Genomic DNA, 13,008 nt, shown 5'->3' on the forward strand with positions numbered 1-13,008 from the left:
GACACGAGGACCCGCTGCTGCCGTTAGAGGTTGATCTGCCCCCTCCAGGGCCTCCAAGGAGCGGGCAGGGCCGAGTTGTGGTTTTCATCTAAGGTGGAAGAGCTGGCCTGCTCGGTTGTTTCGGCCCTAATCCCTGGTGATTTTGTTTTGTTTCTCTAATCCGGATGTGGGAGCCTCTCCAGATATTTACAGTTAAATCCCAGGGCAGGAAAACTCAGCTGGTTCGCTGGCTCTGCTCCCTCCTGCACAGCTCCGAGCCAGGGCTGTGATGGCTTGTGGTGGGCTGCGGGGCTCCTGGCAGCAAGTCCGGGGCCTTTGGTGGACACTGGGGACACAGGAGGGGAATGGAACTTTGTGCTCTGCCTCTGGGTCTCGGAGTCAGCTGTGGACAATGTTCAGCAACCCTCTGAGCTCTCACGTTCTGGGCTTATCCTCAGACAGGCTTGTTGGTGCTAGAACCACGTGTGGAACACTAGTGGTGGACTGGTGGTAGTTGAGGGGGCCACTCCAGACCCCTTGACTCACAAGTCCCACTGCAGCATTCTGAGTTTCTGCCAGCCCAGGTAAACCAGGGGATGACTGGACTTGCTGTTCATCCAAGCGAATTACTCCTGCAGAGATTGAGATTTGTTCCTCAAAAAAAGAGACTAATTCTTATGGACCATGGATCTTTGGAGCGCCCCAGAGCAGCTGAAAGTGTGCCAGTTAAACCTCGGGAGGCTAAGGGCCCCTGGGGGAGGTGGTGTGGGGCAGGGACCTTGGGACCCCTGGGACCTTTCACTTGGTGCCCTTAGAGTTTCTGGATGGAGGGGACTTGTAGCAGGGCTGACCTCGTGTGGGTGAGAAGGCGTGGGGACCACTCTCTTTCCTGGAACAGAGCATTTGTGCCTCTTGTGTTGAGGACTACTTCTCTTGGCCTATGTCCTGATGGTGTTGCCCCAGGCAGGATGAAGGAAGTTGGCAAACCTCTCCCTCAGGGGTCCATGTGCCCCAGTAGGTGCCGCGTTGGCCTGGGCTCTCAGGGTCACCTGGGAGGCAGGATGTCCCCCTAGGAATATGGGCCCTGAAGCCAGGGACTGAGTCTTAGGCATGGAGGAGTCAGCCTCCTGCCCCTGGCTGGTTGGCCTGGTGCATGGGAGGGGTCACAGTCACTTGTGACCACGCATACCTGTGCAAAATGCCTGTGCCAGAGCCAGCCAGGGTCATCTTGGTACCTTGGCTTGGTCCCCAGGCAGCTGTCCAAAGGGTGAAATTTCTTTAGTAAGAGAGAGAGAAAGTGGATGGAATCACCTGGTCAGGTTCTGGGATCTGTACTGGTCCAGGGGGTGTTTTTCCTCAACCAAGAGGACTAGCCCCCACGAGATGGGTTGTTGAGTGGCCCAGATGGGTACTTGGCCTGGAGTAGCTAAAATTACTTCAGAGCAGAAAAACTTCCTGCTGCTCTCGGCGCTCCATAAAATCATGTTTACACATATGTGTGTGCACACATGCACACAGTTTATACACATGGGTCGACTGGGCCTGGGGCCCAGAGAGCAGCAAGGAGGGTGGGCACCAGACCAGGAGCTTGAGGGGCGGGTGTGTGGGGAGCAGGAGTTGGGCCGCTGCCCACACAGCCCATTCTCAAGGAGCTGGGGCCAGGGCGCAGGCAGAGTGAGTGTCTGCATATAGATGGCTGTTGGGGAGCCAAGGAAATGGCTTGGAAAATGTCCTTATTGGGTATTTGCTGCTCCAGCTTTGTTGGGATCGTGCTTGGTGTGGGCAGATGGCTCTGTCTGCCAGTCGTGGGGGCGGGGGGCACCCTGAACCCACCATGTGCTCCGGGCTTTGCTCTGGGCTTTGCACGTGTGAACCCACTTAGCTTCACACAGCCCTAGTGGTAGGGGTGGGGTCCTCGTTTCATGGCAAGGGAAGGGGTCCAAAGAGACCAGCTAAGGTGGCCTTGCCACAGAGCAGGAGGACCACCAGGCAGCATGGAAGCTGCTGTATACTGAGCGGCTGCTTCGAGGGCCACGTGGGCCATGTGTTCTGTGAGGGCCTGTGTATAGAATGTATGACGCACGGAGGGCAGACTGAGAAATGGGGCAGCTTTGGGAAGACCAGGACCAGTGTGCTTCCAGGGTGGGCCTCCCCCAGACCCCAGCCCAGGGGGCATCCTCACATCAGAGGTGATACAGGGACAGGGATGTGCTGGGGGCCGTGCCACCTCAAGGCAGGTACCACCCTATCCCCAAGCCTTCCTCCTCCTCTGTCATTCAGCTAAAGCTTCTGAAGAGTTCCTCTCCTCCCAGCCCCTCCTCGTCTGGAGTCTGGCATTTCTACCAGGGGCTCCTTCGTCTTTCCGTCACCCCCCACCCCACCGCAAACAAAACAACAGACCAACCTCTCCTGCAGCCCTTGCAGATGGCCAGGACTGGGCACATCTCCCACTGTCTTCTCAGTAAACCTGGGTGCCATGGCACTGGGCCAGGCCCTGGTGGCCAGGGCTGGGGCTCCGAGCAGGGGCTGGGGTCTTGGAGGGGTCCTGGTGGCTGCCCTCCCTGCCTTTTGTAACATCTAAAGTCTGCCCCAGCCAAGCACTAACCAGGACCTGCTGTGAGCTTACGTCAGGACACAGGGCCCCACGGGGCTGGCTTTGATGTTTCCCAGGCCCTGTCCGTGGGGGCAGGGGGCTCTGAGTGGCAGTCTGGGAATGCAGCATCTCGCCACAGCTCCAGGATGGGATGCTGGGGGTTGAGCTGGGGTCCCTCTGAGTCATGCCATCTCTTCTCCCAGCTCAGGATTCTGTGGCAAGTGGTCTGTGGTTCCTGCAACCCCACAGCCCCTTTCCCTCCATCCTACCCACCCCTCTACCTGCTTATTCCTTTGAACTTCTCTGCTGTGGCAGCTCTGGGTCTGGGAGTGGTGCTGGGCCTTGCATTGGGGGAGCCTTTTGAGTCCTTGGGCAGGAAGGGTGATAATGGTCACAATCACGGGAGCTGCCCCGAGTCAGCTGTTCCAAGGAACCTCACCCACGCTCCCTAGTTCGCGACTCCTGACAGCTGCATGGAAGAGGCAGAGGAAGCTGGGGCACAGTGTGTGTTTCTTACCCAAGTTCAGGCACACTGAGCAGGACAACCAGGATTGAGTTGCACCTGTCTGATCACAAACCCTGGGCTAAGGCTCCTGTGCGAGGATGAGACTCCTGGCTCCCCGCTGGGTCTGGAGAAGCTGAGAGGGGAAGTAGGGGTTCGTCAAATTTTGACACAGGTGATCTCTCTCTTTGATGAGCATCTGTAGTTCTGGGTTGAGGGTCTCAAGATTTTGGAGATCCACATTGAAAGAGGCCCATGGGGCTGCAGCCTGAGCCTGCCCATCTGTGTCAGCTCAGGCGTCTGGAAGTGTTCCAGACGCCGCTGTGTTTGCCTTCTCTTGCCCCACACTTCCTTTGAGGTCACCTCGGTTCAGCCAGTGTTCACTGAGCACCTGTGTGCGCCTGGCATTGTCTGCACGAGGCGTGTCTACCTCTCTACCTGGCCGAAAGGGAGTGAGACCCATTCTGGGATCAGATACTTCTGGGGTTGGTTTTGAGGTCCTGGGCATGGCTGGGAAGAGCATTGGGCTCTGAGTTGGCCTCCCTGGGTCATGGTCCTGGCTCTGCCACAGATTAGCTGTTTGATCTCAGGCCAATCCCCTCATCTCTCTAGACTTCAGTTTACTCATCTGTACTACAAAGGGGTTGTACCAAGTTGCTCAGCGGGGGTAGGACCACACTCTGACACACTGTTGTCTGGGTGACTGGGGGCAGATTTGCTAACTTGTGCAGTGGGTGGGGTAGCCCAGCATGTTGGAGAACTGTCTTATGCAGAGAGCTGGCAGGACTCCAGGGAGAAGTAATGGAGGTGCTCTGAGCTGCTTCCAGCTCCGTGTGTCTTTTGGACTGGCCCTTCTGCGAATGTTGCGAGACAGACCAACATCAGGGACAGCCCCTCCTCTGGACCCAGCCCTGGGGCATCTGGGACTTATCTTGACACTGACTTAATGGAAGACTGGTTCTTGTGCCTTAAAGAACCAACTCTTCTTCCCCAACCCCTGGGACTTGGAAGGGTGCTCTGTGGGCCGAGATCATTCTCCAGTGGTTTGAGAGGGGACAAATGGGACTCCGCTGGCCTCTTCCTTCCTGCCCTTGCTGGGCCCAATTTGGGCAGAGGCAGAGTCTGCTTCTTCACCTAACAGCCCCAGGTGGCCTGTTTCTTCTCCCTGGAGGGGTGGCACGGCCTCCTCTGTGCCATTGCCCACCCGATGGTGGCTGGTGTTCCAGGCCCAGCAGCTCCAGGCCTCTGCAGGGCGTCCACAGAGGCCAGGAACAAAGCCCAGGGTGTTATTCTGCCCTGTAACCATGCCACCTGCCTGGCCCTGCCCTCCGCCTCCTGAGCCCATCTGCTGCACGGCACCGGCTTCTCACTCTCCCCTTTGTTTGGCTATGATTCCACCGTTCGTTGCAGGGGCACCTTCTCTGAGGGTGCCCCCTGCTCCCGGCCACAGCTGCACTGTAGCTGTGCAGGAGGGGGAATGGATTCAGGTGAAAACCTAGGACCATGTGGCTCACCTCTCACTTAGCACAGAAGAGCTGGCCTTTGCCATAGGAGGATCAAAGCCATCTCTGATGCTTGACTGTCAGTGGGTGTGTGAGTGCCATAATCCTTCCAAGAAGCTCAGTGGATCATGATTTAACTTTGCTCAATATCCTGGATTCTGAAGATAGTGGGGAGAGTTGCTTGCCAATATCCCCTGCTCCTCAGTCTGGCATTAGGACCTCCTATGATCTGGTCCTGGAGGTCCAAGGCCTTCTTCCTCTAGGGAGCTGCTCCATGTGCCATCTCAGCCCCTCCCCACCCTCAGCCCTTGGGGCTTCCTCCCTCTTTGGTGCTCTGGAGGCACTGAATGCCCACACCGTTCATTTAGCACGAGCTTTGCCATGTCCTGTGTAATTGTCCTATGTCTCCCTCCAGACTAGAGTCCTGGAGGGTACTGCATCTTCGTATCCTGCGGAGCACCCAACACAGTGTAAACATTCCTCAATGGACCCTTGGCAGTTATGGTCTCATGATCCTTCTCACCTGCACTTATTGGACACCCCCTGTGTACACAGCCCCTTTCCTCCTCCTGTGCACAGGGTGATGGGTGGCCTATGTTAGGGCAGTGTCTGCAGCTCCCCCTGACCCTGCCTCTCCCACGGTCCCCATCTGCAGGTGCCCAGGCAGCCATTGTCTTCATCAAGGAGCCGTCCTCCCAGGATGCGCTGCAGGGGCGTCGGGCGCTGCTCCGCTGTGAGGTCGAGGCCCCAGGCCCAGTGCATGTGTACTGGCTGCTGGATGGGGCCCCTGTCCAGGACACGGAGCGGCGCTTCGCCCAGGGCAGCAGCCTGAGCTTCACAGCTGTGGACCGGCTGCAGGACTCGGGTGCCTTCCAGTGTGTGGCTCGGGATGACTCCACCAGCGAGGAGGCCCGCAGTGCCAACGCCTCCTTCAACATCAAATGTGAGAGCCAGGGGGCTGTGCCCACCCGCTGCTAGACCCTCAGCTCCTGAGCCCTGCGGGATCCCTCCTTCCCCTCCGCTTCTCCCATTTCCAGTTGAATGGATTGGGCAGAATGTAGCTGTGGTTAGCTCTTGGCTTGGATTGATAAAAGAAAATTCAACATTATAATTTTTCCAAGTTATTTTTTTCCCCTTCAAGTCTTGGACCCATTGATCTGCTGGATTCTTTTGCAAATGGCAAGAGCAGTGAAGCCATGCAGCAAAGTGTCAGCTTTGACCTGCTGGGGACCAGGCTGGCACTCCATCTCTGGTGTCCCCATCAGTATCCCTGGCCTCAGCTTCACTGGGTTTCCCTGAATTGTCTCTTGGCTCCAGAGCCTCCAGGTTCCATCCTTTCCCTTCTGCCCTCCCACCCTTGCTCTGTTCCGCCCCTCACTCTGCAACCATGGCCTCTGCTCCAGGGATTGAGACCGGTCCCGTGGTTCTGAAGCATCCAGCCTCAGAAGCTGAGATCCAGCCACAGACCCAGGTCACACTGCGTTGTCACATTGATGGGCACCCTCGGTAAGAAGCCGACTTTGTGGATGGGGAGAGAAAGGGTTATTCTAGACCAGCAGAGCTGTCTCCTACAAACTCCGAACTCCATTCAGCTGTATCTGGCTTCATTCTGTGACTACCCCCGCCCACGTGCTGCTCCATGCTGACCCCTGGTCACTGGAGAGGGGTCCTGGATTCTGGGAGCTGGGAGATCCAGAGTCTCAGTCTGATTCTTCCCCTGAATTGTGTGCCTTAGGGCAAGTCATGTCCCATCCCCAGGCCTCAGTTCCCCCATTTGTAAACTGAGGGGTCTAGCCCTGACCCTCTGATTCTGCACCCTTCCACTGGCCACCTGAGAACCCCTTGTCCCCCTGCTGCTGACCCCCTCGGCCCTGCAGGCCCACCTACCAGTGGTTCCGAGATGGGAGCCCCCTCGCTGATGGCCAGAGCAACCACACAGTCAGCAGCAAGGAGCGGAACCTGACCCTCCGGCCGGCCAGCCCTGAGCATAGTGGCATCTACTCCTGCTGTGCCCACAATGCCTTTGGCCAGGCCTGTAGCAGCCAGAACTTCACCTTGAGCATTGCTGGTGAGCCTGGGGCAGGGATGGGGAGGGTGAGGTGAGGGATGGGAGGGGCCTCCCGACTCTGTCTGCTTACATGTCTGGACTCCCCCCACTCCAGATGAGAGCTTTGCCAGGGTGGTGCTGGCGCCCCAGGATGTGGTCGTGGCAAGGAACGAGGAGGCTATGTTCCACTGTCAGTTCTCCGCCCAGCCTTCCCCAACCCTGCAGTGGATCTTTGAGGATGAGACTCCCATCACTAACCGCAGTCGGTAAGGCATCTGGCAGCAGCCTTTATGGTGGTAAAGCTTGTGTACTGCACACTTGGTTCTCTCAAAGGGAAGGATATTATCACAGACATCGGAGATCTATACATGTATTACTTCAACTTGCCAGCAGATGGCAATAGAATTTCTTGCTGTTACCAAATGAGTCCAGCAAAGGGAAGAGTCTCCAGGAAGGGTATCTTTTCCAGTTCCCAGAGAGACACCGTGTGAGCCAGCAGTGGCTCTGCGTCACCACCCGCTTCCTGCCCACATGGGTCTTCTGGGATAGGGGTAGAGTCTCAGGGTTGGAGGGATCCCTGGGCAATCACAGTCTAGGTAGGAAGGTCCCAGATAGCAAGGATACCTTATTTACACTCACACAGATGTGCACACATGCACACACATGCATATATTTTTGGGGAAGCAAACACTTCCAGAAGGTGCTAGGAGGTGCCAGTGCCTCTGTAGAACATCTATCCTCATCCAGGCCCTATGAGAGCAGGGATCCCCTTTGTGGTGCTGGATGTGGCTCCCTAGACTAGGGGCTGGCATCCCACCTGGCTTCAGCCCTGAGGACATCAGTAGTTTATCTGGTGCAGCCGAGGAGCTTCTGATTGCTGGGGCTGCTGCCTCACCAGCACGCTTATCTGACTCCGGGGGGGCGGGGGCCCCTCCGTCTCCGCAGGTGCACACTGTTGATGACTCGCGGCTTCTCACTTGCCCTGCTGCTCGCCTCACACAGCCCCCCCCAGCACATGAACAAGTGCACACACATGCATGTGCACACACACACCCCAGTGTGGCATGTCGGCTTCCTTCTTTCTGTCCTGTTCCTGGTGGATTCCTTCCTACATGCCTAACCAGCGCAGGATGGGATTCCATTGCGTTCCCTTCCAGAAGGAGGCCACTCCTTTCAAACAGCACCCTCTCCCCTCTGCAGTCCCCCGCACCTCCGCAGAGCCACGGTGTTTGCCAATGGGTCCCTGCTGCTGACCCAGGTCCGACCGCGCAATGCAGGGGTCTACCGCTGTGTCGGCCAGGGGCAGAGGGGCCCTCCCATCATCCTGGAGGCCACGCTCCACCTGGCAGGTAGGTCCCTGTCTGAAGTGCCGAGGTAGGAACTGTCTTCAGTGCTGTTGGCATGTAAAGATCTAGGCTTGTTTTCACTCAGAGCGGCTTGGACGGCATTGGGAGGAAGAGGATGCGGGGGTAGGGAGAGGAGGTGCTGAGGGTCATGGGGAGGGCTTGTGCTGGAAAGGGCAAAGCTTGCTGTGGGAGAACATCAGGTACCCAGGACCCACGGAAACTGGGCTGTCTGCTCCTGTCCCTGCAGAGATTGAAGATATGCCGCCCTTTGAGCCACGGGTGTTCACAGCTGGCAGCGAGGAGCGTGTGGCCTGCCCGCCCCCCCAGGGTCTTCCGGAGCCCAGTGTGTGGTGGGAGCACGCAGGAGCCCAGCTGCCTGCCCATGGCAGAGTCTATCAGCAGGGACACGAGCTGGTGTTTGCCAGCACAGCTGAGAGCGATGCTGGTGTCTACACCTGCCATGCAGCCAACCTGGCCGGTCAGCGGCGACAGGATGTCAACATCACCGTGGCCAGTGAGCACCTTTGCCCTGAAGGGCGAGGCGAGGAGGAAGGGAGCCGAGGTCCCAGGAGGGCTTGGGCTCTGGGTGTGTTGGACAGAGGCTTCCGTGGTGCTCCCCTGAGGCACTCTCAGCTCTTAGCCCTGCTGGCTTGGGAACCAGTCAGCTGCTGGGAGGTGCTATTGGAGGAGACAGTGGAGAGCCACGCACAAAGGTTGGAGAGATAGCCCTCACAGAAAAGCGGTCCTCTGGCTGCAGGGGACAGTCAACACAGTGGCTCCCACTCTGTCCCCAGTGCATGGAGTGACCACGGGTAAAACGTCACCTGCCTTGCTAGGGCTCAGTTTCCTCATCCATAAGATGGGGCCAATAACAAACTCTCTACCCTATAAGGTGGTCAGAAAGATCAGTGAAATAGTTAAAAAGGATTTTTCTTTTTCTTTTTTGGGAAAGTGTTGGTGGACAAAGTTATAGGGTCATTATTTTATATGTTGCTATAGTTTCCAAATTTCTACAATGAACATACAATTTGTGAAATAAGAGGGGAAAAAGTAATAAAAATGCTTGTAAGTGCCTATGATAAAGGTTTATATACCCTTGCTTCAAGCATGGAGATTTACTTATTTACAGCATGGCTGTGCCAAAGCCTTTGTGATAATTTAAAAAGATACACAAGACAAACTTTTATACACACACACACACACACCATTTTGTGACCTGCTTCTTCCTACTTACCTCTTCTTTTTTCCAAGTAGGTAAGTTTCAAAAGTTCAAAAAGATTTCAAATATAAAAAGGGCTTTGTACATTTGTAAGTTGAGATGATACCATTCCCGTTAAGATACTGACACCTCAGAGACATGCACCCTCGTGGTCAGGTCCCTGGTCTGGTGGGAAACTGCAGCATGCAGGTAACCTGTGCTCAGGAAACTTCCACCAAGACACACAGACAAATGCAAGCAGCCGCAGTCAGCCCTTCTCCAGATGGGGTTTGTGGATCACCTGTATCATTGAGGGTACTTTTAAAAATGCAGACTCTAGAATCCTACTCCAGATCTCCTGCCCTAGACTCTCTGGGGGTGGGGTCAGGCAGAGAGTCTTTAACATGTGCTCCAGGTGATGCTGGATGTGGGGATGCTGGCTTTGATCTACAAGCACCAACTGAGCCATGCCCTGTGCCTGCACTGCCCCTTGAGAAGGAGGCCTGTGAAATTAGAGAGTGTGTAATGCAGGCAGGGCTGGACCAGGTGCAGAGAGGTGGAGGGTATAGTTTGGAGGAAGGAGGGCTCCATCCCTCCATTCCATCAGCAGGTTTATAGAGTGCCTCCTTTGTGCTAGGCGCTGTTCCCAGGACTGGGATGCAGTGATGAACAAAGCAGGCAAAAATCCCTCCCCTTGTGGAGCTGGTAGTCTAATAGGGGCAACAGAGCAAACAAGAAACACAATTGAATGAACAATATTATAATTTTAGGTGGCAATAGAGCCATGCAGAAAAATAAAATAGGGTAAGTGACTCAGAGAGCTGGCGTAAGGGCCAGGCGGAATTTAGGGGAGACGTCTCTAGAAGGTGGCATTTGAGTGTTTAAATTAAGGAACCATGTGGACAGGCCCAGAGACAGAATGGGCTTGTAAGTTGGAGGGACAGCAGTAGCCTGTGTGGCTTGGGTTGAATAAGTGATGGTGACTATGACTGAGGTTGTCTGAGAGGTAGAAATTAGATCACATGAAGCCTTGTAAAAACATAGTGAGGACTTTGGCTTGTATTGCAAGTGTATCAGTTACCTACTACTGTGTAACAAACCACTCCAAACTTAGTGGCTTGAAACAGTAGCCATTGTTTTGCTTATGATTCTGTGGGAAGTGTTCAACTGGGACAGCTCATCAATTCTTCGTGCTTTTGACTCGGCTTAGGGGTGTGTATGCAGTCAACTGATACATCTGGTGACTGGCTCTTCCCTGATGTCCTCACTCAGGCTTCTGGCACTTAACAGAGAATATCAACCAGGGTGCCTTGTTTCTCTTCCACATGGCTGCTCCAGCAGGTTAGCTCAGGCTTCCTTACATGGACACCGGGTTCCAAGAGTACAAAAATGGAAGCTATAAGGCTTCTCAAGGCGTTGGCTTAGAAAGTGTAGTGTCACATCCACTATATTCTATTGGACAGGGCACGTGGCTGGCCACCCAGATTCTAGACCCCGCCCCTTGATGGGAAAGTGGCAACATCATGGTAGAAAAAGACGTGGGGGATGGGAGGACCGTTTACAGCCATCTTTGCAAACAGTCTGCCCCACCAAGTCACAGGTGAGAAGTCCTTGCAGGGTTTGAGTCCAAGAGTAACATTTCCAGATCACTCTGGCTGTTCTAGAAGACTAGACTGTTAGGGTCAAGAGTCTAAACAGGAAACCAGTTAGCAGATGACTGTAATTACCTGCAGGGCATGTGTGTTGAAGGGGCTTGAACAAGTGGTTGCAGTGGAGGTGAAAGGTGGTGAAATTCAGGAGTTATTTTGGAGCCGAGGTAGACAGGGTTTGTGAAGAATGAATGTGGTGTGGGGGAGCCATAGAGAGAGAAGTCAGTACTAGCTTTTGGCTTGTATGCTTGGCAGAATTGTAGCGCTATTTACTGAAATATGGAAAACCGGGGTGACCAGATTTGGGGAGGGATCAAGACTCCTCTTTTGCACATAGAAAGCTTGAGGTGACTGTTAGATACACAGTGGGAGATGCTAGTAGGATCTGCAAGTGTGAAGTTCATGGGGGGAGCTCAGGAGCCAGACTGTAGATGTGGGACTCATCCACTTGGATAGTATTGAAGGCCGTGGGCTGGATGAGATCAGTCAGGAAATGAACATGGCTAAAGCAGAACAGAGATCTGAGGACTGAGCTTGGAACGTTACGGTGTAGTAAGAAAGCAAGGATTTTGGAGTCATGCATACCAAAGCTTTCAATCCTATCTCTAGCATGTGTTAGTAAATTACCATTACTTCTTGGAACCTCTGTCTTCTTACCTGTAAAGTGGGTATGGAAACACATACCTTGGGGAGTTTATACTGATCCATAACTAAGACAGTGTTCAAAAGGGGCGGGCACATAGGCCTTCACTAAGGAATAATTGCTTCAGTTATCACCAGATAGGACAAGGGTTTCTAAACTCAGGGCCTGGGGTGGGGGTGGGGGTGTTACTAGAATTTCTTGGGATTGGATCCATTGGTTTTGCAGACATGTGAGTCAACCTTCTGCTTCTTCTCTGTCCCTCTAAGCTGTGCCCATGTGGCTGAAGAAGCCCCAAGACAGCCAGCTGGAGGAGGGCAAGCCAGGCTATCTGCATTGCCTGACCCAGGCAACACCAAAACCCACAGTCGTCTGGTACAGAAACCAGATGCTCATCTCAGAGGTGAGAACGAGGATTGCTGCAGGGGGCAGGGCAAGGGAGGAGAGTTCATCCTCCATGCTCACCTCCATAGCTTGCTTCCCCCCACCCCCGAGGCTGCCCCAGGGAGACGTTGGTGAGGGGCAGGCTGAGAGCGCTGGTGGTCACATCTCGCATGCTGCAGGACTCGCGGTTCGAGGTCTCCAAGAACGGGACCCTGCGCATCAACAGCGTGGAGGTGTACGATGGCACGTGGTACCGCTGCGTGAGCAGCACCCCTGCAGGCAGCATCGAGGCCCAGGCCCGGGTCCAAGTGCTGGGTGAGCTGGCATGCGGGGGAGGGCGCCTGGCCTGGCTGCAGGGGAGTGAAAGGGAAGGAGCAGCAGGGCCCAGGATCCGGCCACCCCAACTCCTCCTCTTCCCCTCTCCTGCAACAGAAAAGCTCAAGTTCACACCACCGCCCCGGCCGCAGCAGTGCATGGAATTTGACAAGGAGGCCACAGTGCCCTGCTCAGCCACAGGCCGAGAGAAGCCCACTATTAAGTGGGTACGGGCAGGTGGGTACTGTGCGGGTGTGGGGTGGGGGGCAGCTGGGCAGTCCACTGGTCAGACACGTGCCTGTCAGAGGACCAGCTGAGTGCCCAGCACCTTGCCGGGAACTGTGGGACAGACAAGAAATGTAAGGGCCAATTTATAGTCCAGTTAGGAAGAAAAAAGCCAGAAACAAAAGAGGTCAGGTTACAGCATTAGACAACATATAAGACGACTCAAGGCATCAAGTGATTGGATTGGTCCAGACAGGGCTATAAAGTCCTCCCTTCGTCCTTTTCAAAATAGTCATCTTTTCCAACATAAAAGTAATCCTTTAGAAAATTTTGGGAGAAAATAATGCATAATCCCCCCTTCAGTTATCTGTGGGTGTGTACCTTTTCCTGTGCACATCTTTTTGTTTTTACATAGCAGTTTTATTGTACGTATAATTTTCACTTATTATGCTTATATAAGTAAGTCATGCTTACTATAGACATAAAAGATGCAGAAAACTAGGTAATTTTATATATTTTTTACTTAACATTATCAAGCATTTCCCCATGTTTTTGTATATAAACATTGGTTTGGATGATTGCAATAATATTCCAATGACTGGATTCACTGTAATTTACTTAAATATTC

General features: G+C 54.3%; 1 protein-coding gene across 2 annotated transcripts in view; it reads left to right on the forward strand.

Annotated features, from left to right (window-relative positions):
• PTK7 (protein tyrosine kinase 7 (inactive)) overlaps positions 1-13,008 on the forward strand; it is a 56,016-nt gene that overhangs the window by 28,017 nt on the left and 14,991 nt on the right. For both annotated transcript variants that reach the window (XM_032463105.1, XM_032463106.1), the window contains exons 2-10: positions 5,232-5,519; positions 5,980-6,082; positions 6,454-6,644; positions 6,739-6,889; positions 7,824-7,972; positions 8,217-8,483; positions 11,726-11,859; positions 12,020-12,155; positions 12,273-12,392. In XM_032463105.1, coding sequence (XP_032318996.1) covers positions 5,232-5,519; positions 5,980-6,082; positions 6,454-6,644; positions 6,739-6,889; positions 7,824-7,972; positions 8,217-8,483; positions 11,726-11,859; positions 12,020-12,155; positions 12,273-12,392 — 1,539 coding nt within the window. The remainder of the gene's footprint in view (positions 1-5,231; positions 5,520-5,979; positions 6,083-6,453; positions 6,645-6,738; positions 6,890-7,823; positions 7,973-8,216; positions 8,484-11,725; positions 11,860-12,019; positions 12,156-12,272; positions 12,393-13,008) is intronic.

This window comes from Camelus ferus, chromosome 20 (genome assembly GCF_009834535.1).
Source record: "Camelus ferus isolate YT-003-E chromosome 20, BCGSAC_Cfer_1.0, whole genome shotgun sequence".
NCBI classification, from domain to species: domain Eukaryota; kingdom Metazoa; phylum Chordata; class Mammalia; order Artiodactyla; family Camelidae; genus Camelus; species Camelus ferus.